The sequence below is a fragment of the Lipophrys pholis genome (assembly GCF_963383615.2).
Source record: "Lipophrys pholis genome assembly, chromosome: 16".
Lineage (NCBI taxonomy): Eukaryota > Metazoa > Chordata > Actinopteri > Blenniiformes > Blenniidae > Lipophrys > Lipophrys pholis.
Window position 1 is genome coordinate 404804 of NC_137634.1, and position 24859 is coordinate 429662.

At 49.4% G+C, this 24859-nt stretch overlaps 2 protein-coding genes across 2 annotated transcripts in view; one reads left to right on the forward strand and one right to left on the reverse strand.

Annotated features, from left to right (window-relative positions):
* hyou1 (hypoxia up-regulated 1) overlaps positions 1 to 15845 on the forward strand; it is a 19250-nt gene extending 3405 nt beyond the window's left edge. Inside the window, exons 4-24 of the mRNA XM_080483950.1 lie at positions 3359 to 3437; positions 3553 to 3707; positions 5337 to 5413; positions 5495 to 5676; positions 6741 to 6856; positions 6940 to 7126; positions 7587 to 7721; positions 8495 to 8577; positions 8648 to 8780; positions 9905 to 10092; positions 10967 to 11105; positions 11201 to 11258; positions 11396 to 11472; positions 11570 to 11731; positions 12187 to 12353; positions 12423 to 12510; positions 12582 to 12838; positions 13064 to 13148; positions 13674 to 13905; positions 14055 to 14165; positions 14660 to 15845. Coding sequence (XP_080340076.1) covers positions 3359 to 3437; positions 3553 to 3707; positions 5337 to 5413; positions 5495 to 5676; positions 6741 to 6856; positions 6940 to 7126; positions 7587 to 7721; positions 8495 to 8577; positions 8648 to 8780; positions 9905 to 10092; positions 10967 to 11105; positions 11201 to 11258; positions 11396 to 11472; positions 11570 to 11731; positions 12187 to 12353; positions 12423 to 12510; positions 12582 to 12838; positions 13064 to 13148; positions 13674 to 13905; positions 14055 to 14165; positions 14660 to 14979 — 3031 coding nt within the window. The 3' untranslated portion in view covers positions 14980 to 15845. The remainder of the gene's footprint in view (positions 1 to 3358; positions 3438 to 3552; positions 3708 to 5336; positions 5414 to 5494; positions 5677 to 6740; positions 6857 to 6939; positions 7127 to 7586; positions 7722 to 8494; positions 8578 to 8647; positions 8781 to 9904; positions 10093 to 10966; positions 11106 to 11200; positions 11259 to 11395; positions 11473 to 11569; positions 11732 to 12186; positions 12354 to 12422; positions 12511 to 12581; positions 12839 to 13063; positions 13149 to 13673; positions 13906 to 14054; positions 14166 to 14659) is intronic.
* Positions 15846 to 16171: 326 nt separating this feature from the next.
* On the reverse strand, positions 16172 to 23779 carry LOC308121495 (zona pellucida-like domain-containing protein 1). The gene is made up of 9 exons (XM_080482752.1): positions 23024 to 23779; positions 22770 to 22954; positions 21487 to 21559; positions 20849 to 20946; positions 20676 to 20756; positions 19018 to 19189; positions 18636 to 18747; positions 18538 to 18558; positions 16172 to 16514 (listed from the first exon to the last, which is right to left on the reverse strand). Exons 1-9 carry the CDS (start codon positions 23063 to 23065, stop codon positions 16372 to 16374), a joined length of 927 nt encoding a protein of 308 aa, XP_080338878.1. The 5' UTR covers positions 23066 to 23779; the 3' UTR covers positions 16172 to 16371.
* Positions 23780 to 24859: the final 1080 nt, after the last annotated feature.

Here is a 24859-nt window from a genome sequence, read left to right on the forward strand (position 1 = left end):
GATCAGTAGCCCTACCGATCAGTAGCCCTACCGATCAGTAGCCCTACCGATCAATAGCCCTACCGATCAGTAGCCCTACCGATCAATAGCCCTGCCGATCAATAGCCCTACCGATCAGTAGCCCTACCGATCAATAGCCCTACCGATCAGTAGCCCTACCGATCAGTAGCCATATCAGTTCCTCTGCTGAGCGGTGGTGGTTCAGCAGTTTGAGAGCAGCTGGTTGATGAAGCCTGGAGGTTCTCTCCTCCTGGCAGTGAGGGAACCGCTCTCTCCTCCTGGCAGTGAGGGAACCGCTCTCTCCTCCTGGCAGTGAGGGAACCGCTCTCTCCTCTGGCAGTGAGGGAACCGCTCTCTCCTCTGGCAGTGAGGGAACCGTTCTCTCCTCTGGCAGTGAGGGAACCGTTCTCTCCTCCTGGCAGTGAGGGAACCGTTCTCTCCTCCTGGCAGTGAGGGAACCGCTCTCTCCTCTGGCAGTGAGGGAACCGTTCTCTCCTCTGGCAGTGAGGGAACCACTCTCTCCTCTGGCAGTGAGGGAACCGTTCTCTCCTCCTGGCAGTGAGGGAACCGTTCTCTCCTCCTGGCAGTGAGGGAACCGCTCTCTCCTCTGGCAGTGAGGGAACCACTCTCTCCTCTGGCAGTGAGGGAACCGTTCTCTCCTCTGGCAGTGAGGGAACCGTTCTCTCCTCTGGCAGTGATGGAACCGTTCTCTCCTCCTGGCAGTGAGGGAACCGCTCTCTCCTCCTGGCAGTGAGGGAACCGTTCTCTCCTCTGGCAGTGAGGGAACCGTTCTCTCCTCCTGGCAGTGAGGGAACCGTTCTCTCCTCCTGGCAGTGAGGGAACCGCTCTCTCCTCTGGCAGTGAGGGAACCGTTCTCTCCTCTGGCAGTGAGGGAACCACTCTCTCCTCTGGCAGTGAGGGAACCGTTCTCTCCTCTGGCAGTGAGGGAACCGTTCTCTCCTCCTGGCAGTGAGGGAACCGCTCTCTCCTCCTGGCAGTGAGGGAACCGTTCTCTCCTCTGGCAGTGAGGGAACCGTTCTCTCCTCCTGGCAGTGAGGGAACCGCTCTCTCCTCTGGCAGTGAGGGAACCGTTCTCTCCTCTGGCAGTGAGGGAACCACTCTCTCCTCTGGCAGTGAGGGAACCGTTCTCTCCTCTGGCAGTGAGGGAACCGCTCTCTCCTCCTGGCAGTGAGGGAACCGCTCTCTCCTCCTGGCAGTGAGGGAACCGCTCTCTCCTCTAGCAGTGAGGGAACCGCTCTCTCCTCTGGCAGTGAGGGAACCGCTCTCTCCTCCTGGCAGTGAGGGAACCGTTCTCTCCTCTGGCAGTGAGGGAACCGCTCTCTCCTCCTGGCAGTGAGGGAACCGTTCTCTCCTCTGGCAGTGAGGGAACCACTCTCTCCTCTGGCAGTGAGGGAACCGCTCTCTCCTCCTGGCAGTGAGGGAACCGCTCTCTCCTCTGGCAGTGAGGGAACCGCTCTCTCCTCTAGCAGTGAGGGAACCGCTCTCTCCTCTGGCAGTGAGGGAACCGTTCTCTCCTCTGGCAGTGAGGGAACCACTCTCTCCTCTGGCAGTGAGGGAACCGTTCTCTCCTCTGGCAGTGAGGGAACCGCTCTCTCCTCTGGCAGTGAGGGAACCGCTCTCTCCTCTGGCAGTGAGGGAACCGCTCTCTCCTCTAGCAGTGAGGGAACTGCTCTCTCCTCCAGGCCGGGGCTCTAAAGGAACCACTGAGTTCCTGGTAGAACGTCCATCAGGCCCCTCAGCCTGCCGCCATGTTTCTCTCAGCTTCTTCCCTGATGGAGGCGTCCAGCTGCAAACGTTCCTCTGTGGCTTTAGGAAGTCCTGTTCTAAAGGGTTCTGCAGGCATCATCAGCCTGTTCTCATTTATAGAACCTGGAATCAAACGGCACCAAGTGGTTCATAGTTTCAGGGTCAAATGATCCAGTGACATTAGAACCCAACTCAGAAAGCAGGGAGTCTCTCCTCTCATGGAGGTTCTGCCTTGTAAAGGACAGAGAGGTGGACTGGGCCGTGTCCTGCCTGCAGGACAGCGTTGGACATTGGAGACGCTCAGTGAGGACGTAAAGAGGGACTCAGCTGGCTGGACGCCGTCCGGGTGATTGGCTGGAGAACCCTGTGGTCAGAGAAGCATCAGGATAAACTGTCACGGCGAAGAGCGTCGGCTCACTCTGCTGCCATCACCTGGCCTCCGTGACTCCGTGACGCCATGACTCCGTGACTCCATGACGCCGTGACTCTATGACTCCGTGACGCCATGACTCCGTGACTCTATGACTCCGTGACTCTATGACTCCATGACGCCGTGACTCCATGACGCCGTGACTCTATGACTCCGTGACGCCATGACTCCGTGACTCTATGACTCCGTGACTCTATGACTCCATGACGCCGTGACTCTATGACTCCGTGACTCTATGACGCCGTGACTCTATGACTCCATGACGCCGTGACTCTATGACTCCGTGACTCTATGACGCCGTGACTCTATGACTCCATGACGCCGTGACTCTATGACTCCGTGACTCTATGACTCCGTGACGCCGTGACTCCATGATTCCATGACTCCGTGACTCTATGACTCCATGACTCTATGACTCCGTGACTCTATGATTCCATGACTCTATGACTCCATGATTCCATGACTCCGTGACTCTATGACTCCATGATTCCATGACTCCGTGACTCTATGACTCCATGACTCTGTGACTCCATGACTCCGTGACTCTATGACTCCATGACTCCGTGACTCCATGATTCCATGACTCCGTGACTCTATGACTCTGTGACTCCATGACTCCGTGACTCTATGACTCCATGACTCTATGACTCCGTGACGCCGTGACTCCATGATTCTATGACTCCGTGACGCCATGACTCTGTGACTCTATGACTCTGTGACTCCGTGACTCTATGACTCCGTGACTCTATGATTCCGTGACTCCATGACGCCGTGACTCCATGATTCCGTGACTCCATGACGCCGTGACTCCGTGATTCCATGACTCCATGACGCCGTGACTCCATGACGCCGTGACTCCATGACTCCGTGACTCCATGACGCCGTGACTCTATGACTCCGTGATTCCATGACTCCGTGACGCCGTGACTCCATGATTCCGTGACTCCATGACGCCGTGATTCCATGACGCCGTGACTCCATGACTCCGTGACTCCATGACGCCGTGACTCCATGACTCCATGACGCCGTGACGGCGTGACTCCATGACTCCGTGACTCCATGACGCCGTGACTCCATGACGTTTAGAGACACAGGAAGTGAAACGTTTGTTTCCACTGGGTCCGTTCACACTTTTCTCTTGTTCTGTTTGTTTGTGTTCAGAGAGTCGAGGAGGAAAACGCCCACCGTCGTCTGTCTCAAAGACACAGAGAGACTTTTTGGAGACAACGCACTCGGAATGGTACGAATGCCACACACACACACACACACACACACACACACACACACACACACACACACACACACACACAGTCTTCAGAATTAGAAATATAATCCTCTCTTGTTTTGTGTTTCAGTCTGTGAAGAACCCCAAAACAGTTTATCGGCATCTGCAAAGCCTTCTGGGTAAAAAGCACAACAACCCCCAGGTGGCGCTCTACCAGAGGCGCTTCCCGGAGCACGAGCTGCAGGAGGAGGCAGCCAGAGGCACGGTGTACTTTAAAAACTCAGAGTGAGTCTCACACACAGGGTCATGCCTTCATACACTGAATAATCTGAATCCACACTTTCAGCTCCTGTACAGTTCAGCATGGCAGCCATCTTGGATGAGGATCCTCCTCATTCACCTGTATTGAGGAAGGAGGTCTTTACACTATCAAAATAATCAGAACTCGCTGAATTTACAACACACCTTCACCTGGTTTGTTTCAGACAGTAGACGCGTGGTTCTGATCCAGAATATTTTAAAAGGTAGTAATGTAGCAGTTGGATGTTCAGGTCACAACACACTCAATATTTAACACTAAAACACTTGTAATGAACCGTTTGCACAGCTTCTTGCATTTGCTGTCACTGAGTCACTCCACAGAAGTTCAGTGACCATGTGGTGCAGCTTTATTACCAACTGATTGTTCTTCAATCAGCTCGACCCGATGACCAGGCCATCATGAAGTCGTCGTGCAGAACAAGTGAAGATGGTGTACATGAGTGCTACAGTCGCAGCTTTGACATCCGGCACAACTGGTTCCGTCTTCCTGGATTATAACTACACGTCTTTAACAAACCAAACCAGATGAAAATGTGCTGTGAATTCACTGAATTGTGATTATTTTGACAGTCTGAAGACTTCCTTGATAGAAGTGACAGCAGGAACCTCATCCAAGATGGCCGCCACCAATGGCGGCTGGTGAAAAACATTGTATGTTGGTTCGCTGCCTTCTGAGCGCCATGCAGAGTAGAGCAGCTGAGCATAAGAGTCCACTCCACTAAGATGGAAATACATAATTTAACTAGAAATGAGTGATGCTTATTCATTTAAATCTGAAAACAAAATACTTGCACATAAGGGGGCTGGTGCCCTATCACCCTCTGGTGTACGTCAATGGTTCTACTGATATATATATATATATATATATATATATATATACATACATACATATAATGGTTCTACTGATGTATATATACATACATACATATAATGGTTCTACTGATATATATATATATATATATATATAATGGTTCTACTGATATATATATATATATAATGGTTCTACTGATATATATATATATATATATATACATACATATAATGGTTCTACTGATGTATATATACATACATACATATAATGGTTCTACTGATATATATATATATATATATATATATATATATATATATATATATATATATATATATATATACATACATATAATGGTTCTACTGATGTATATATACATACATACATATAATGGTTCTACTGATGTATATATACATACATACATATAATGGTTCTACTGATATATATATATATATATATATATATATATATATATATATAATGGTTCTACTGATATATATATATACATACATGCATATAATGGTTCTACTGATATATATATATACATACATGCATATAATGGTTCTACTGATATATATATATATACATACATACATATAATGGTTCTACTGATATATATATATATACATACATACATATAATGGTTCTACTGATATATATACATACAAATAATGGTTCTACTGATATATATATATATACATACATGCATATAATGGTTCTACTGATGTATATATATACATACATATAATGGTTCTACTGATGTATGTCTATCTACCTGTTGGCAGAGAGAGCCAGTTCAGGCCGGAGGAGCTCCTGGGTATGGTTCTGAATTATTCCCGCGGTCTGGCTCAGGACTTTGCAGGTCAGTGTGACGCGGCGGGGGACAACATGGTGTCTTTGTCTGTCAAATCGTTCTAACTTGGTTTGTCTCTGCGGTTCTCAGAACAACCCATCAAGGACGCAGTGATCACCGTACCGGCCTTCTTCAACCAGGCAGAGCGCCGGGCCGTCCTGCAGGCGGCCCAGATGGCGGGGCTGAAGGTCCTGCAGCTCATCAACGACAACACGGCCGTGGCCTTGAACTACGGCGTCTTCAGGAGGAAGGACATCGACAACACGGCCAAGGTCAGAGGTCAACCGGAGGCTCCGGTCTGGAGGGACTCTGGAGCTTCCTGTGGTCTGCACTCCTTTCTTCTTTATTCTGTTTTTACTGATGAGCCTCCTTTACCGGGGAGTCGTTTACCGGGGAGTCGTTTACCGGGGAGTCGTTTACCGGGGAGTCGTTTACCGGGGAGTCGTTTACCGGGGAGTCGTTTACCGGGGAGTCCTTTACCGGGGAGTCGTTTACCGGGGAGTCGTTTGCCGGTAAGTCCTTTACCGGTGAGTCGTTTACCGGTGAGTCGTTTACCGGGGAGTCCTTTACCGGTGAGTCGTTTACCGGTGAGTCGTTTGCCGGTGAGTCGTTTGCCGATGAGTCCTTTACCGGTGAGTCCTTTTCCGGTGAGTCCTTTACCGGTGAGTCGTTTGCCGGTGAGTCGTTTGCCGGTGAGTCCTTTACCGGTGAGTCCTTTACCGGTGAGTCCTTTACCGGGGAGTCCTTTACCGGGGAGTCGTTTACCGGGGAGTCGTTTACCGGTGAGTCGTTTGCCGGTAAGTCCTTTACCGGTGAGTCGTTTACCGGGGAGTCGTTTACCGGGGAGTCCTTTACCGGTGAGTCGTTTACCGGTGAGTCGTTTGCCGGTGAGTCGTTTGCCGGTGAGTCCTTTACCGGTGAGTCCTTTTCCGGTGAGTCGTTTACCGGTAAACAACTTACCAGTGAGTCCTTTACCGGTGAGTCCTTTACCGGTGAGTCGTTTACCGGTGAGTCCTCAGTCTGGATCCTCGGCTTCACAGCAGACACACGTCGTGCCTTTTATATGAACTTTTATTTATTTTCTTTAATCTGAAGCTGATCTCCTCTGATCTCATCGTCTCCATGGCAACAGACACTGATCTGCTTGATCTGATTTTATTTATTTATTTATTCAGAAAGGGTTAAAGATATAAAAAGCACAGCATGACTAATCTGATGAACAAGCTGCATGTTTTGATATTTGAAAAGTTAAATCGGTTAAAGATTGAAGGAGAACTATCGCGGCAGAAGAATATTAATCAGTGTCTCCCCCCCACCCCCCCTCCCCCCCCCCCAGAACATGATGTTCTACGATATGGGCTCGGGCAGCACCACTGCCACCATCGTCACCTACCAGATGGTGAAGACCAAGGAGGCCGGCCAGCAGCCCCAGCTGCAGGTCCGAGGGGTCGGGTAGGTCTAGTGTTGGAAAGTCCTGGTCCTTGTTCTGGTTGGACTCGTCACTTCCTCCCAGTCAGTGAAGGTTCTGGGTCCAGGTTCGACCGCGGCCTCGGGGGCTTCGAGATGGATCTGCGGCTCCGGGATCACCTGGCCAAGGTGTTCAACGAGCAGAAGAAGAGCCAGAAGGACGTCAGGGAGAACCAGCGGGCCATGGCCAAACTCCTGAAGGAGGCCCAGCGGCTCAAGACCGTGCTCAGCGCCAACGTGGACTTCATGGCTCAGGTCAGTCCAGCAGGGTCCAGGAAACACCGGACCGCCTCTGGTTCCACCTCCTGTGAGGGGGGGGTGGTCCGCGGGTGAAGAGCTGAAACACCTGGTAGAAACACCAGGAGAAGTGCCGAAACAAGTTGTAGAAAGTCCAGATGAAGAGCTGAAACAAGTTGTAGAAACTCCAGATGAAGAGCCGAAACAAGTTGTAGAAACTCCAGATGAAGAGCCGAAACAAGTTGTAGAAAGTCCAGGAGAAGAGCTGAAACAAGTTGTAGAAACTCCAGATGAAGAGCTGAAACAAGTTGTAGAAACTCCAGATGAAGAGCTGAAACAAGTTGTAGAAACTCCAGATGAAGAGCTGAAACAAGTTGTAGAAACTCCAGATGAAGAGCTGAAACAAGTTGTAGAAACTCCAGATGAAGAGCTGAAACAAGTTGTAGAAAGTCCAACAGTGTCGACGATGTTTCTGCAGGTTGAAGGTCTGATGGACGACATCGATTTCAAAGCCAAGGTGACCCGGTCTGCGTTCGAGGACCTGTGTTCAGACCTGTTCCAGCGGGTTCCAGGTCCGGTCCAGGAGGCTCTGGCGGCTTCAGAGATGAAGCTGGTGAGTCTCTTCACTCGTTCATCACACAGGTTCAGGTGTTCCCGTTGGGAAATCAGATTCCTTCCTTCCTTCCTTCCTTCCTTCCTTCCTTCCTTCCTTCCTTCCTTCCTTCCTTCCTTCCTTCCTCCCTCCCTCCCTCCCTCCCTCCCTCCCTCCCTTCCTTCCTTCCTTCCTTCCTTCCTTCCTCCCTCCCTCCCTCCCTCCCTCCCTCCCTCCCTCCCTCCCTCCCTCCCTCCCTCCCTCCCTCCCTCCTTCCTTCCTTCCGTTGTTACAACACGACGCCCAAATGATCAGAAAGGAAGGGAACAACCAGAAGAACTCAATTCTTAAATTTCGCTGCCTCATCCTCAAGAATAATGAAAATAATTACCAAATATATATTGTCCGATATTAGAAATGTGTAAAGGTTGTTTGTCCCACCGATTGATCGTAGAGAAGATTTCATCCATAATAAAGCCAAAGCCTCTGGAGTCCCTCGTCTCCGTGTGATGATGTCACACATGAAAATGACCAAATATGGTGAAAGTGATGATGATCAGTGAAAAACGAGATGTTTGTTGAAAACCTCTAAATGTGTCTCACCTCTGCAGAGACCAGGTCTTCAGATCCGTCTTGTTTTCTGGTCTAATGAAGAAAAACCAGAGTTTCTGTTTGAGAACTGGAAATAATGAATCCTAGAAAGAGTTTGGATGAACTGCAACGACGGCTTGGACCAGATTCATGTGTTCATTGTTTCCTTCAGTGGAGAAGAGCTTTTCTGTTTGTCCCCACAGGATGAGATTGAGCAGGTCATTCTGGTGGGCGGAGCCACACGAGTCCCTAAGGTCCAGGAGGTTCTGCTGAAAGCCGTGGGGAAGTAAGTGTCACCTGGACGAGTCACATGACGCTCTGCCGTCACCTTGACCTGTGTTTGTGTTTCCCTGCAGGGAGGAGCTGGGGAAGAACATCAATGCAGACGAGGCGGCGGCCATGGGCGCCGTGTACCAGGCCGCCGCCCTCAGCAAGGCCTTCAAGGTCAAACCTTTCCTGGTGCGAGACGCCGCCGTCTTCCCCATTCAGGTCAGAGCAGGTCTCATCTGCAGGAAACTCCTGTCTCCTCATCTTAACCTCCTGTCTCCTCATCTTAACCTCCTGTCTCCTCATCTTAACCTCCTGTCTCCTCATCTTAACCTCCTGTCTCCTCATCTTAACCTCCTGTCTCCTCATCTTAACCTCCTGTCTCCTCATCTTAACCTCCTGTCTCCTCATCTTAACCTAATGTCCTCTCATCTTAACCTCCTGTCTCCTCATCTTAACCTAATGTCCTCTCATCTTAACCTCCTCTCTCCTCATCTTAACCTCCTGTCTCCTCATCTTAACCTAATGTCCTCTCATCTTAACCTAATGTCCTCTCATCTTAACCTCCTGTCTCCTCATCTTAACCTCCTGTCTCCTCATCGTAACCTAATGTCCTCTCATCTTAACCTCCTGTCTCCTCATCTTAACCTCCTGTCTCCTCATCTTAACCTCATGTCTCCTCATCTTAACCTCCTGTCTCCTCATCTTAACCTAATATCCTCTCATCTTAACCTCCTGTCTCCTCATCTTAACCTCCTGTCTCCTCATCTTAACCTCCTGTCTCCTCATCTTAACCCCATGTCCTCTCATCTTAACCTCCTGTCTCCTCATCTTAACCTCCTGTCTCCTCATCTTAACCTCCTGTCTCCTCATCTTAACCTCCTGTCTCCTCATCTTAACCTCATGTCCTCTCATCTTAACCTCCTGTCTCATCATCTTAACCTCGTGTCTCCTCATCTTAACCTCCTGTCTCATCATCTTAACCTAATGTCCTCTCATCTTAACCTAATGTCCTCTCATCTTAACCTCCTGTCTCCTCATCTTAACCTCCTGTCTCCTCATCTTAACCTCCTGTCTCCTCATCTTAACCCCATGTCCTCTCATCTTAACCTCCTGTCTCCTCATCTTAACCTCCTGTCTCCTCATCTTAACCTCATGTCTCCTCATCTTAACCTCCTGTCTCCTCATCTTAACCTCATGTCTCCTCATCTTAACCTCCTGTCTCCTCATCTTAACCTAATGTCCTCTCATCTTAACCTCCTGTCTCCTCATCTTAACCTCCTGTCCTCTCATCTTAACCTCCTGTCTCCTCATCTTAACCTCCTGTCCTCTCATGTCACCTTCAGGTGGAGTTCACCCGGGAGACGGAGGAGGACAACGGGCTGAAAAGCCTGAAACACAACAAGCGGATCCTGTTCAGCAGAATGGCTCCGTACCCTCAGAGGAAGGTCATCACCTTCAACAGATACACCTCCGACTTCTCCTTCCACATCAACTATGGAGACCTGGGGTTCCTGGGCCAGGTGGAGTTCAGGTGGGCTTCCTGTCTTCGTCCTGAGGGTGGAGGGTTCAGCCTGAGGGTGGAGGGTTCAGTCTGAGGGTGGAGAGGGTGGAGGGTTCAGTCTCTGGGTGGAGGGTTCAGTCTGAGGGTGGAGAGGGTGGAGGGTTCAGTCTCTGGGTGGAGGGTTCAGTCTGAGGGTGGAGAGGGTGGAGGGTTCAGTCTCTGGGTGGAGGGTTCAGTCTGAGGGTGGAGAGGGTGGAGGGTTCAGTCTCTGGGTGGAGGGTTCAGTCTCTGGGTGGAGGGTTCAGTCTGAGGGTGGAGAGGGTGGAGGGTTCAGTCTCTGGGTGGAGGGTTCAGTCTCTGGGTGGAGGGTTCAGTCTCTGGGTGGAGGGTTCAGTCTGAGGGTGGAGAGGGTGGAGGGTTCAGTCTCTGGGTGGAGGGTTCAGTCTGACGGTGGAGAGGGTGGAGGGTTCAGTCTCTGGGTGGAGGGTTCAGTCTGACGGTGGAGGATTCAGTCTGAGGGTGGAGGGGGTGGAGGGTTCATTCTGAGGGTGGAGGCAGCGTCTCGTATCGCCTCATGACTAAAGAATGGCTGAATTCTGTTCATTTTGTCGTCTTGCTTTATGTCACATATAATGTACTGCAATATACTGCAGTATCCTGAGATTTGTACTGTGATGATGATACTTGAATCAGATATTTGTTGTTCAGCACGTCTGAGATTGAAGTTGACCAAACATTGTCCTGTTAATCAGATTAAAAACTGAGATTAACCGTCTCTGGATTCAATCCTAAAGTCCATCAAAGTAGAAGTTGTAGTATTTAGTCAGTTTAACCACTTGCTTCTATATTGAAGGTACATGTTGGTGGTAGAACTTGTCTCTAATATTGGGCCCCTCCCCCGCAGTGCGTTTGGCTCTCCTAACCTGACCACCGTCAGACTGTCCGGAGTTGGAAGCAGCTTTGAGAAACATTCCGGCGCCGAGTCCAAAGGGATCAAAGCTCATTTCAACATGGACGAGAGCGGAGTTCTGCTGCTGGACCGGGTCAGTGAGCAGCACCGGTCTGACACGTACTGCAGGAGGATGTACCCCCTTTCACATGTACTGCAGTATTCATCGTCACCAACTGTCCCCCTCAGGTGGAGTCTGTGTTTGAAACCCTGGTGGAGGAGAAGGAGGAGGAGTCCACTCTGACCAGTACGTTCACCAACCAACTGAATGTGTCCTCCGTCAGCAGGACGGAGACTCTACTCGTCTTCAACTTGAATACTTCAATAGAACCACCACTTTTACTTGTTGTACAAGATGAGAATATCAATGTTTTTCTACTGCAGAACTAGGAAACACCATCTCTACCCTGTTTGGAGGAGGAGCCACAGAGCCCGCCTCCAATGTGACGGAACCAGTCCAGGTAACACACACACACACACACACACACACACACACACACACACACACACACACACACACACACACACACACACACACATGTGGTTTGCTTTGGTCAGGATGAAGAAGAAGTTCCTCCAGAGGCTGGAAAGGAAGGGAAAGATGAAGAAGAGGGCAAAGCTGCTGAAGGTCAAAGTGAAGGTCAGAAGGTCGAAGCTTCAGAAGAGAAGCAGGACGAGTCTGAGAGAGTCCAGGAGACGCAGAGCAAGACGGAGGCCCAGGTAGGTTCCCTCTGAGGGGCTGGATTAACCTGCTCCCAGGTGATTCATGCTTTTAAACTGAAATCTGTTCAACTGGGTTCAAATGTTTGTACACAGAAAGCTACTGCAAGGCTCAGAGGGATTCCAGTGTACTTTTATAGTGAAGTACTGTTGGACAGTGGCACTCAGAAGTGTAGAATCCATCTCTCAGGGGCTTCAGGCCTGTTCAGGGATTTGTTTTGATAGAAATGTGGATTTTTAAGTGATTTTAGTGGGAGAGCTGTTGGTCTAATTGGTACTTAAGACACAGTGCTTTTAAATTACAGCCACGATCAAATTTACAACAATAAAATACAGAGCACACAAAACGTGGAGCTCAGAAGAACAAAACAAAAGCAGTTTGAAGCTCTTGACCTGATAAATAACCAAATCAAAGCGACTGAGCTGCTCTGGAAGTGACGAGCTCTTTGATGAAGGAGGAGAACAACGAGGAGAAGTCTGGAAACCCGGAGGCCGACAGAGACGCAGACAAGAAGGTGAAAGCACAGAAGAAGAGCAAGATCTCTGAAGAGGTGACGGTGGAGCTGCTCCTCAGGGACATGGCCGACCCCTCTGCTGAAGACCTGGACTCCTCCAGGAAGAAGTGAGGCCCAGATCCACGCTCTGCTCAGCTCCACATTAGTCCTCCGCTTTAAAACCACTTTGTCTCCAGGCTGCAGGATCTGACCGACAGAGATCTGGCCAAGCAGGAGCGAGAGAAAACACTCAACAGCTTAGAAGCTTTTATTTTTGAGACTCAGGTGAGTAACTTCCTGGTGGTGGTGGTTTTGATCATGCTGGAGGGAAAATGCTGAGTCGGCAGTGTTTCCAGGACAAGCTGTACCAGGAGGAGTACCAGCAGGTGGTGAGCGAGGAGGAGCAGGAGCAGATCTCAGGGAGGCTGCGGGAGGCGGCGGAGTGGATGGACGAGGAGGGATACTCCGCCGACACCAAGCAGCTCCGGGACAAGCTGAGTCAGCTGAAGAGCCTCTGTAAGGACGTCTTCTTCAGGGTGGAGGAGCGCAGGAAGTGGCCCGACCGGCTGGCTGCTCTCAACAGCCTGCTCAACACCTCCAGCTTCTTCCTCAGGTCAGAGCTTGATTTAACCCCACCTGTTGTTTTTATGTGGAAGATATAAGACAGGAAGGAAGGAAGGAAGTCCCCCCCCTTGTCCCCCCCCCCCCCCCAATATAGTCCACTTAACCAGAACAAACTAACTAAGAATGAAAGTAGTAGTATCACATCAGTGATTTGAAGATGGGTAGAGCGACATGAAGCAGCGTTCTGACCTGAAGTTCTGCTCTGGTTCTTTAGAAGCGCCAGACTGATTCCAGAGGACGACCAGATCTTTTCTGAAGTCGAGCTGAACATGTTGGAAAAGGTCATCAAGGACACGGAGGTAGGTGGATGTTCTCAGTCTCTTCTCCTGAAACTCCGGCTCCTCTAGCTCTAGCTCTATTTAATCTCTAGGTCTAGCTCCTCTAGCTCTATTTAATCTCTAGGTCCAGCTCCTCTAGCACTATCTCTCACTCCTCTCTCTCTATTTCTAGCTCAAGCTCCTCTTACTCTAGATCTAGCTCTATCTCTTACTCTAGATCTAGCTCTATCTCTATTTATTCTCTAGGTCTAGCTTCCCTCGCTCAAGCTCATTTAGCTCTATTTCCAGCTCCTCTAGCTCTAGTTATAGCTCCTCTAGCTCGATCTTTATTTCTCCTCTAGCTCCTCCAGCTCTAGTTCCAGCTCCTCCAGCTCTAGTTCCAGCTCCTCTAGCTCTAGTTCGAGCTCCTCTAGCTCTATTTCCAGCTCCTCTAGCTCGATCTTTATTTCTCCTCTAGCTCCTCCAGCTCTAGTTCTAGCTCCTCTAGCTCTAGCTCCAGAGGAGTATAGTTGTAGTTGTGAAGACGGTGTGTTGTTGGTCCTCCAGACGTGGAAGAACCAGACGGTGGCTGAGCAGGAGAGACGCTCTGCGAAGGAAAGACCCGTCCTGCTGTCCAAAGACATCGAGGCCAAACTGTCTCTGCTGGACCGGGAAGTGAACTACCTGCTCAACAAGGCCAAGTTCACCAAACCCAAAGCCAGAACCAAGAACGGCACCAAGACCAACACCACGGCAGAGGAGAAGGTCATCCCTCCATCAGGGGAGAGAGAAAAGACTGGTGAGGGGGGGGGACGGGGGGGGGGGGGGGGGGGGGGGGGTTCATCCCTCCATCAGTGGAGAGAGAAAAGACTGGTGAGGGGGAGGAGAGGATGGAGGAGGAGAGGAGGACAGGAGGGGATCATCGATCTGAACTGACTCTTTCTTTAGAAACAGGAAGTCCTGAGGAGGTCCCGCCGGGCCAGGCCCCGCCCACTGAGGACAGCACCGAACGCAAAGAGCCAGACAGCCAATCAGAGCCCACGGAAGAAACAACTACAGGTGGGAGGCTGATTGGATCAGAACCACAACTTCTAATGATCGACGGAGTCCAGTCTGTTCCACATGAAGCTTTACACTTCAAACAAAACATTTTACCCTCAAGCTCTTTTTTTTCACAAATCTTTTAAAATTAAATTCTAAAATTTATCAATTTATATTATTATTATATATATTATTATTATTTATTATAATATATATCATTATTATTATTTATTATAATATATATTATTATTTATTATAATATAATTATTTATTATATATATTGATTATTATATATTATAATTATTTATATATTTATATTTTATTTTATATATATATATATATATATATATTGATTATTATCATTATATATAATTATTATAATATATATATTATAATAATTATATATATTAATATTATAATATATATAACTATTTGAATGTGGCTCTGAATCCTCAACATGGCTGCACATCACGTGTTTCAGACGTTGAGGTTCATGTCCTCTTTGTTTCCAGGAGCGCCGGAGAAGAACCAGCCGGAGAAGAACCAGCCGGAGAAGAACCAGCCGGAGAAGAACCAGCAGGAGAAGAACCAGCCGGAGAAGAACCAGCCGGAGAAGAACCAGCCGGAGAAGAACCAGCCGGAGAAGAACCAGCCGGAGAAGAACCAGCCGGAGAAGAACCAGCAGGAGAAGAACCAGCAGGAGAAGAACCAGCCGGAGAAGAACCAGCCGGAGAAGAACCAGCCGGAGAAGAACCAGCAGGAGAAGAACCAGCAGGAGAAGAACCAGCAGGAGAAGAACCAGCAGGAGAACCACATAGAGGATGAATTATAACAGCTGGAACTGTGGAAACGAGATCGCTCTATTTATTGATGGTGTATAAATGTCGGAGTTCCTTTTGGTTCAGTTCTTTTTTTCCTTTAATTTTGGTTCCCAGTTTGTCCAGCTGCTGGACGTTGAGGAGACGGACGTCGTCCTCTGTCTCCTCGTACCGTGAAACTTCTTCCTGAAGTCTGAAAGACAGAAAACAGAAAAGCCCCAGACTGCAGTGTCCAGAACGTTCCGCCCCCTAGAGGCTCAGCAGAGCGTCACAGGTTCTCCTCCTCTTCTCCTCCTCCGTCACTCAGGAGCCTCAGATGTTCCTCAGCCAGGAGACTCTTCAGGTCTGGAGGAACCCTTTCATCAGGCTGCAGATATTATTGATCCAGGAACCATGGACCGACGAAAATACAGTGTGAATGATGAAATATTGAGTTATTTAACACACACACACACACACACACACACACACACACACACACACACACACACACACACACACACACACACACACACACACACACTCTTCTGATTGAGCAGCTTCCTTCCACCTCATCTATTCCTCTACTTGCTGGCTCTGCCGGCACGCAGCACCACCTGCTGGTGATTTGGTTGCAGGTGAAGGTGAAGCTGAGCTTCTGTATGAAAATAATTAGTTCAGACTTTTGAGATGTCAGAAGAGTTCTTCACGAGGTCGGCTGCTTCCTGAGGAACTCGCTTCTCTTCTGGAGATAAAACCCTTCCAGGTCCGTTTCAAAGAGATCTCCATCGTAGGTCGTGTCCACGACTTCACTTCCTGTGGGGGGGGCTAAAGGTCGGGGGGGGGAGGCGGCCATGTTGTATTTCTGAACTGTTAATAAAAGTCTTTGTTTTTAACCTGGATGTTTCAGCTCGGTGTTCCACTGATCAGGCTGCTGAATGAAACCGTTCTCAAACACTGAGGATTCGTACCGACACCCTTTAACCCTGAAAGCTTTTAGGCTCAGTGAGTCCCTGGAATCAAACCGTCACCTTCCTCAGACTCTCCTGACATTAATGACCAATGTTTAAACACTTTACACTGTTAAAATGGTTTAAAACTGTTTTGAAATGTCAGTTTACTAACTCAAAGAAGGAAAGAAAGAAAACACAAACCAGAGTTAACAGCAGAACACACACACACACACACACACACACACACACACACACACACACACACACACACAATGCATTAACCACCCAAGTTTTATTCGTGTTGCTGTTGAACAGGAACATTCAGGAACATGTAGGAACAAATATTCCACAAAAAATACCCCCCAACCTAACAATAAAAAAAATATAAAACATTTGTAGAAAATATCCTAAAAATTATCCCCTGTAGTGGAGGGTCTCCTCCTCCTCTTCCTCTTCCTCTTCCTCCTCTTCTGGTCAGTCATGAGTGAACAGAGGCTTGCTAGAGCTGAACTTCCTGTAGACGTTAACGACCACCAGAGTGATGAAGATCGCCCCGCCCACCGCGGCCACGAAGGAAATCACCAAAACTGTGTTGCTAGTGTCTGTGATGGAGGGACCTGAGGAGAGAGGAGGAGGAGGAGGAGGAGAGAGGAGGAGGAGGAGAGAGAGGAGGAGGAGGAGAGAGAGGAGGAGGGGGAGAGAGGAGGAGGAGGAGAGAGGAGGAGGATCAGGAGGAGGATCAGGAGGAGGGAGGAGAGAGGAGGATGAGAGAGGAGGAGGAGGAGGAGAGAGGAGGAGGAGGAGAGAGGAGGAGAGAGGAGGAGGAGGAGGGGGAGAGAGGAGGAGGAGGAGGAGGAGGGGGAGAGAGGAGGAGGAGGAGGGGGAGGAGGATGAGAGAGGAGGAGGAGGAGGAGGAGGATGAGAGAGGAGGAGGATGAGAGAGGAGGAGGAGGAGGAGGAGGATGAGAGAGGAGGAGGATGAGAGAGGAGGAGGAGGAGGAGGAGGAGGATGAGAGAGGAGGAGGAGGAGGAGGATGAGAGAGGAGGAGGATGAGAGAGGAGGAGGAGGAGGATGAGGAGGATGAGAGAGGAGGAGAGAGGAGGAGGAGGAGAGAGGAGGAGGATGAGAGAGGAGGAGGAGGAGGAGGAGGAGGAGGAGGAGGATGAGAGAGGAGAAGGAGGAGGAGGAGAGAGGAGGAGGAGGAGGAGGAGGATGAGAGAGGAGGAGGAGGAGGAGGAGGAGGAGGAGGATGAGAGAGGAGGAGGAGGAGGAGGATGAGAGAGGAGGAGGAGGAGGAGGATGAGAGAGGAGGAGGATGAGAGAGGAGGAGGAGGAGGATGAGGAGGATGAGAGAGGAGGAGAGAGGAGGAGGAGGAGAGAGGAGGAGGATGAGAGAGGAGGAGGAGGAGGAGGAGGAGGAGGAGGAGGAGGAGGAGGAGGATGAGAGAGGAGGAGGAGGAGGAGGAGAGAGGAGGAGGAGGAGGAGGAGGATGAGAGAGGAGGAGGAGGAGGAGGATGAGAGAGGAGGAGGAGGAGTACTTTACACACAGAGCCAATCAGGGCTTGATAGAAAGATCTGAAGCTGGAGTTTAACCAGTAAAACCAGCAAGTCACCAACTTTAACCAGTGACTAGTAACCATGCTGTGCAGACTGTGAGGCTCCATGGGCCTCATGAGGATTACTATTAGAACAATTACTTCCTCGGTGCTTTTACATCAATGTGTGTGCAGTCGATACTCTGATTACATTAAAAAACTGTCTCTTATTGCAAATTATGTTGACCAGCTCATCAAATTTGTTTATTCCAGCTTCACCTCTAGGTGTCGCCAAAGCATCAACAGCTGGAGAAACCTGCTCCACCAGACAGGAAGTGGTAGGAAACATACCTGGACCTTCATCACCTGGACCTTCATCACCTATACCTTCATCACCTGGACCTTCATCACCTGGACCTTCATCACCTGGACCTTCATCACCTATACCTTCATCACCTATACCTTCATCACCTGGACCTTCATCACCTATACCTTCATCACCTGGACCTTCATCACCTATACCTTCATCACCTATACCTTCATCACCTGGACCTTCATCACCTGGACCTTCATCACCTATACCTTCATCACCTATACCTTCATCACCTGGACCTTCATCACCTGGACCTTCATCACCTGGACCTTCATCACCTATACCTTCATCACCTGGACCTTCATCACCTGGACCTTCATCACCTATACCTTCATCACCTGGACCTTCATCACCTATACCTTCATCACCTGGACCTTCATCACCTGGACCTTCATCACCTATACCTTCATCACCTATACCTTCATCACCTGGACCTTCATCACCTGGACCTTCATCACCTATACCTTCATCACCTATACCTTCATCACCTGGACCTTCATCACCTGGACCTTCATCACCTATACCTTCATCACCTGGACCTTCATCACCTGGACCTTCATCACCTATACCTTCATCACCTATACCTTCATCACCTGGACCTTCATCACCTGGACCTTCCTCTCCTGCTCATGGCGAGGTTCTTATAAAAGAGGAATACTGACTCAAACTGTGTGTTACAAATGTCTGGTACTGGTACCGGTACTGGTCTCCACTGTCCCCATAGACTCACCTCCAGATCCCTCCTGGTGCCCTGTGAGAAGATGAGAGGACAGTTCAGTTCTTGTAGATTCTTCTGGATAGTGGTGTGATCCCGGAGGACAGACTGACCTCGCTCTAGACGGACGGTGACGGGTCCCGAGGTGACGGTGGCCATGTCGCTCACCGTGGTTCCCTCAGTGTCTCCAACGGCCCGGCGCTGCCTGGAGCTGCTGGAACAGTTCTGCAGAGAACAGCAGCTTAATGTGGACATTATGTAGACATGGGGGGGACATAATGTGCACATGAGGGGGACAATATGTGGACAAAAAGTAGACATTAGGGAGACATGAGGGGACATTATGTGGACATGAGGGTGACATTAGGGGGACATTATGTGGATATGAGGGAGATAAGAGGGACGGCAGGATGCAGGACAACCACACACACACACACACACACACACACACACACACACACACACACACACACACACACACACACACACACACACCTGGACGAGCGTGGGACAGACGCTGCTCACACACAGCCTGGTGGCACAGTGGATGTAGTAGGTAGAGGAGGTTAGGTCGTCACTCTGGACGAAGCGAAAAGCTTCGAAGGAGAACCGAGCCTCCTGCTGCTCCCCGTTCACCTTGATGACCGTCTGACCGTCCCGGTTACACCTGACAGGGACCAGAACACCTGAGGAGTCCTGCAGAACCAGGGAGTCCAGTACCACACCTCCTGTTTATCTGGAGCATTAAAATGTGTTTTACCTTTTAAATGTAGATGACTAACTTCACCTTCACCTCTACCTCTACCTCTACCTTCACCTCTACCTCTACCTTCACCTCTACCTCTACCTTCACCTCTACCTCTACCTCTACCTTCACCTCTACCTCTACCTTCACCTCTACCTCTACCTTCACCTCTACCTCTACCTCCACCTTCACCTCTATGTCTACCTCTACCTTCACCTTCACCTCTACCTCTACCTCTACCTTCACCTTAACCTCTACCTTCACCTCTACCTCTACCTTAACCTTAACCTCTACCTCTACCTTCACCTTAACCTCTACCTTCACCTTAACCTCTACCTCTACCTCTACCTTCACCTTAACCTCTACCTTCACCTCTACCTCTACCTTCACCTTAACCTCTACCTTCATCTCTACCTCTACCTCTACCTTCACCTTAACCTCTACCTTCACCTCTACCTCTACCTCTACCTCTACCTCTACCTCTACCTTCACCGCTACCTCTACCTTCACCTTAACCTCTACCTTCACCTCTACCTCTACCTTCACCTTAACCTCTACCTTCATCTCTACCTCTACCTCTACCTTCACCTTAACCTCTACCTTCACCTCTACCTCTACCTCTACCTCTACCTCTACCTTCACCTCTACCTCTACCTCTACCTCTACCTCTACCTTCACCGCTACCTCTACCTTCACCTTAACCTCTATCTCTACCTCTACCTTTACCTCTACCTCTACTTTGTAGAGTTGTGGAGGAAGACAGTCGATCTATATTATATTGATACTAAAGTCAATATCTGATCAATAATGTTTATTTCATATCATTCAGAAGGCTTCACAGAGCCACTACAGAGGGGCTGTAGAGCCACTTTATCTGAGTTGAATTCAGATTTAGTGTCTTCATGAAGCAGAGACGCTGGCTCACTTCCTCTCAAAGCTTTAAAGCAGGGGTGTCCAAACTCGGTCCTCCAGGGCCCCCGTCCTCCAGGGCCCCTGTCCTCCAGAGCCCCTGTCCTCCAGGGCCCCCGTCCTCCAGGGCCCCTGTCCTCCAGAGCCCCTGTCCTCCAGGGCCCCCGTCCTCCAGGGCCCCTGTCCTCCAGAGCCCCTGTCCTCCAGAGCCCCTGTCCTCCAGGGCCCCTGTCCTCCAGAGCCCCTGTCCTCCAGGGCCCCCGTCCTCCAGGGCCCCCGTCCTCCAGAGCCCCTGTCCTCCAGGTTTAGCTCCTCCCAGTTCCAACACACCTGATTACAATGAAGGGCTCCTCATTGGGCTTTTTCACAACCCTGGTGATGACATCATCATTAGATTCAGGTAAGCTGAAGCAGGGAGGAGCTAGAACCTGCAGGACAGCGGTCCTCCAGGACCGAGGTTGGACACCTCTGCTTTAAAGACTTGTGGAGGACGACTCACCCTACAAACAGGTCGTACAGCGTGGTGTTGATGGGGGACAGGGACGTCGTAGCGTAGCAGCGGTCCAGGAGGACGTTAAACCTGGAAGAGGTTTGAGGAAACGTTCTCTCATGTAGCTGTTAGCATTAGCAGAGGTCAGAGGTCACCGTACGAGTCTGCTGGATGAAATGTACCTGCTGCTCAGGTTGGACGCTTTCACCTCCACAAAGATCCTGGTCTTCAGCTCCAGGCCCCCCGCTGGGATCTGCAGGACGGAGGAGTAGCTGTGGTCCTTCAGAGGACGGGGGCGAGAAGGTTTGGATGAGGAGCTTTTCATCTTTTACATCAGTGTGTGTGCAGTCAGTACTCTGATTACTTGGGGGTTTGTTGGACGTAGATGAAACGTAGATGTTAGTGTGAAAACAATGTAGGGGGCGCTATGGAGCCATTTCACCAGACACGTACACAATGACTATAGAAGACACACTTCTGAAAAGTTTCACGTCAAACATGAGCCAGTTTAACAACAATAACGATGATGATGATGATGATAATAACGATGATGATGATGATGATAACGATGATGATGATGATGATGATAATAACGATGATGATGATAATAACGATGATGATGATGATGATGATAATAATGATGATGATGATAATAACGATGATGATGATGATGATGATAATAACGATGATGATGATAATAACGATGATGATGATGATGATAATAACGATGATGATGATGATATAATGAAGACGATGATAATAATAATAATAACAATACACAGTGCAGTCCTCAGGGACGGTGAGGACAGACAGGTCTTACTGAGTACAGGCCCAGGCTCAACGTGCTGATGAAACTGCCGTTCTTGTCTCGGACGGCCAGGCTGGTTCCGGCTCTGGTTGGAGGCAGAAAGAGGTTCTGTCAGCAGCTGAAAATCTTTCTGGGGAAAACCTGAGCTGCCGACCGGGTCATGAGTCCCTTGATCCGGAGGACAGACTCAACCTGCTGAAACCAGACGAAGCAGGACGAAGCAGGACGAAGCAGGACGAAGCAGGACGACAGGAAACACTTCATGTTTTCATGACCCGTCACTCCGAGCCTCTAATTCCTCCGTCTCTCTGCTGCTTTTCTCACCATGATGGATCCGCGACACCAAGACTGTGTCCCAGAGAAGCTCAACATGGTGGTGAAGCTTCCTGCTCACTGCTGACCTCCTGTCCCTCCTGTCCCTCTGGTCCTTCCGGTCCCTCCGGTCCCTCCTGTCCCTCCTGTCCCTCATGTCCCTCTGGTCCCTCTGGTCCCTCTGGTTCCTCCTGTCCCTCCGGTTCCTCCTGTCCCTCCGGTCCCTCCAGTCCCTCCTGTCCCTCTGGTCCCTCCGGTCCGTCCTGTCCCTCCGGTCCGTCCCATCCCACCTGTCCCTCCGGTCCGTCCTGTCCCTCCAGTCCCTCCGGTCCGTCCTGTCCCTCCGGTCCCTCCTGTCCCTCAGATCCCTCCTGCCCCTCCCGTCCCTCCTGTCCCTCCTGTCTGTCCTGTCCCTCCTGTCCGTCCTGTCCCTCCGGTCCGTCCCGTCCGGCCTGTCCCTCCCGTCCCTCCGGTCCCGCCTGTCCCTCCGATCCCTCATGTCCCTCCTGTCCCTCCGGTCCGTCCCGTCCCTCCGGTCCCTCCAGTCCGTCCTGTCCCTCCCGTCCCTCCGGTCCCTCCGATCCATCCTGTCCCTCCAGTCCATCCTGTCCCTCCTGTCCCGCCTGTCCCTCCCGTCCCTCCGGTCCGTCCCGTCCCTCCTGTCCCTCCAGTCCATCCTGTCCCTCCTGTCCCGCCTGTCCCTCCTGTCCCTCCCGTCCCTCCTGTCCCTCCGGTCCCTCCTCTCAGTGTCTGTCAGGTTTACATCCAGCATATCTCCTTCACAGGAAGTTAGAAACTTGTTTCTTAAAGTCCAGATGTTTGTTTATTTTGGACTTTTAATATTTTCCATAGATGATGAATAACTAATGTGAAAACGGGTTGCTGGTCCCTGCAGGTCCAGTTACACATTTTATCTGTGTGCTGATAAAAACCCACATCAACGGCTCCCAAAGCTTCACAGCTTCAGGTCTTCAGATACTCACACACTCATGTGGGTGTTGTTGACCAGGTACTGCAGCGGGTAGTGGCAGGAGAACTTGTACACCACCTCCTGGTGGTAGGTGATGGCCCCGGAGCCAGGGTCCTCCGAGCAGACCATCCCGGAGATGTGGATGAACTGGACAGTGGAGAAGTCGGAGAAGACTCCGGTTCCGGCCTCCTGGGAGACCTGAGGAGCAAACAGAGCTCAGGTGAGCTGCGGGCCTGGGAGGAGGGGGGAGGGGCCCAGGTGACCTACTGTCAGGGTGTTGGAGCAGGCGCTGAGGGCCTGCTCGCTCATGGAGAAGTTGAACTTGACGACAGGAGGGTCTGCAGACCAGTCGGCCGTCCCTTTGCACTCGGCCTTGGAGTGCTGGGAGTTGAGAGCCAGCAGGGACTCGTTGTAGCCGGTGAAGTAGACGGGACACAGCAGGAGGTGGAGGCTGATGGTGTGAGAGCCACAAAACACCTGGATGTCCGAGTTCGCTGGACAGAAAGACCTCCACAGTCAGCTGACAACACGGACATCCACTACATCAGCATTAAAGAAACAGTCAGACAGTCACCTGTCGGCAATACATTACATTAGATTACATTAGATTACATTAGATTAGATTACATTACATTAGATTACATTACATTACATTACATTAGATTACATTAGATTAGATTACATTAGATTAGATTACATTAGATTACATTAGATTACATTAGATTAGATTACATTACATTAGATTACATTAGATTACATTAGATTACATTAGATTACATTACATTAGATTACATTAGATTAGATTAGATTAGATTACATTAGATTAGATTAGATTACATTACATTACATTAGATTACATTAGATTACATTAGATTAGATTACATTAGATTAGATTAGATTACATTAGATTACATTACATTACATTAGATTACATTAGATTACATTAGTCCCACTAATCACAAATAGCAGTCAGAGGACCGAACAACAGCATTATTAATTATTATTGTTGTTGTTATTAATGATAATATTCTTATTAAAGCAGCCCTAAATGTTCTTTTCTCAGTATTGCTGTGATCCGTTCATTCCAATGGGTTTCTCATTCCTCATTCCTCATTCCTCATTCCTCATTTCTCATTTCTCGTTTCTCATTTCTCATTTCTCATTACGTCGAGGGAAAAAGTTTGTTTTCTCACCTCTATAGAATAAATGATGTCATTATGTCGAGATAACGACTCGTTTCTGTGAATGAAAAGCAGATTAACTGCAGCGTTTTACTTCCTGTGGGATTTTCTAACAACCTGAGCTCCGACTGGTGAAGAAGAACATCTGGAGGCTGCAGAGGGTTAGAGTTAGAGTTAGAGGGTTAGAGTTAGAGTTAGAGTTAGAGGGTTAGAGTTAGAGTTAGAGGGTTAGAGTTAGAGTTAGAGTTAGAGGGTTAGAGTTAGAGTTAGAGGGTTAGAGTTAGAGTTAGAGTTAGAGTTAGAGGGTTAGAGTTAGAGTTAGAGTTAGAGTTAGAGGGTTAGAGTTAGAGTTAGAGTTAGAGGGTTAGAGTTAGAGTTAGAGTTAGAGTTAGAGGGTTAGAGTTAGAGTTAGAGTTAGAGGGTTAGAGTTAGAGTTAGAGGGTTAGAGTTAGAGTTAGAGTTAGAGTTAGAGGGTTAGAGTTAGAGTTAGAGGGTTAGAGTTAGAGTTAGAGTTAGAGGGTTAGAGTTAGAGTTAGAGGGTTAGAGTTAGAGGGTTAGAGGGTTAGAGTTAGAGGGTTAGAGTTAGAGGGTTAGAGTTAGAGTTAGAGGGTTAGAGTTAGAGGGTTAGAGTTAGAGGGTTAGAGTTAGAGGGTTAGAGGGTTAGAGTTAGAGGGTTAGAGTTAGAGTTAGAGGGTTAGAGTTAGAGGGTTAGAGTTAGAGTTAGAGTTAGAGGGTTAGAGTTAGAGGGTTAGAGTTAGAGTTAGAGTTAGAGAGTTAGAGTTAGAGGGTTAGAGTTAGAGGGTTAGAGTTAGAGGGTTAGAGTTAGAGTTAGAGGGTTAGAGTTAGAGTTAGAGGGTTAGAGTTAGAGGGTTAGGGTTAGAGTTAGAGGGTTAGAGTTAGAGTTAGAGGGTTAGAGTTAGAG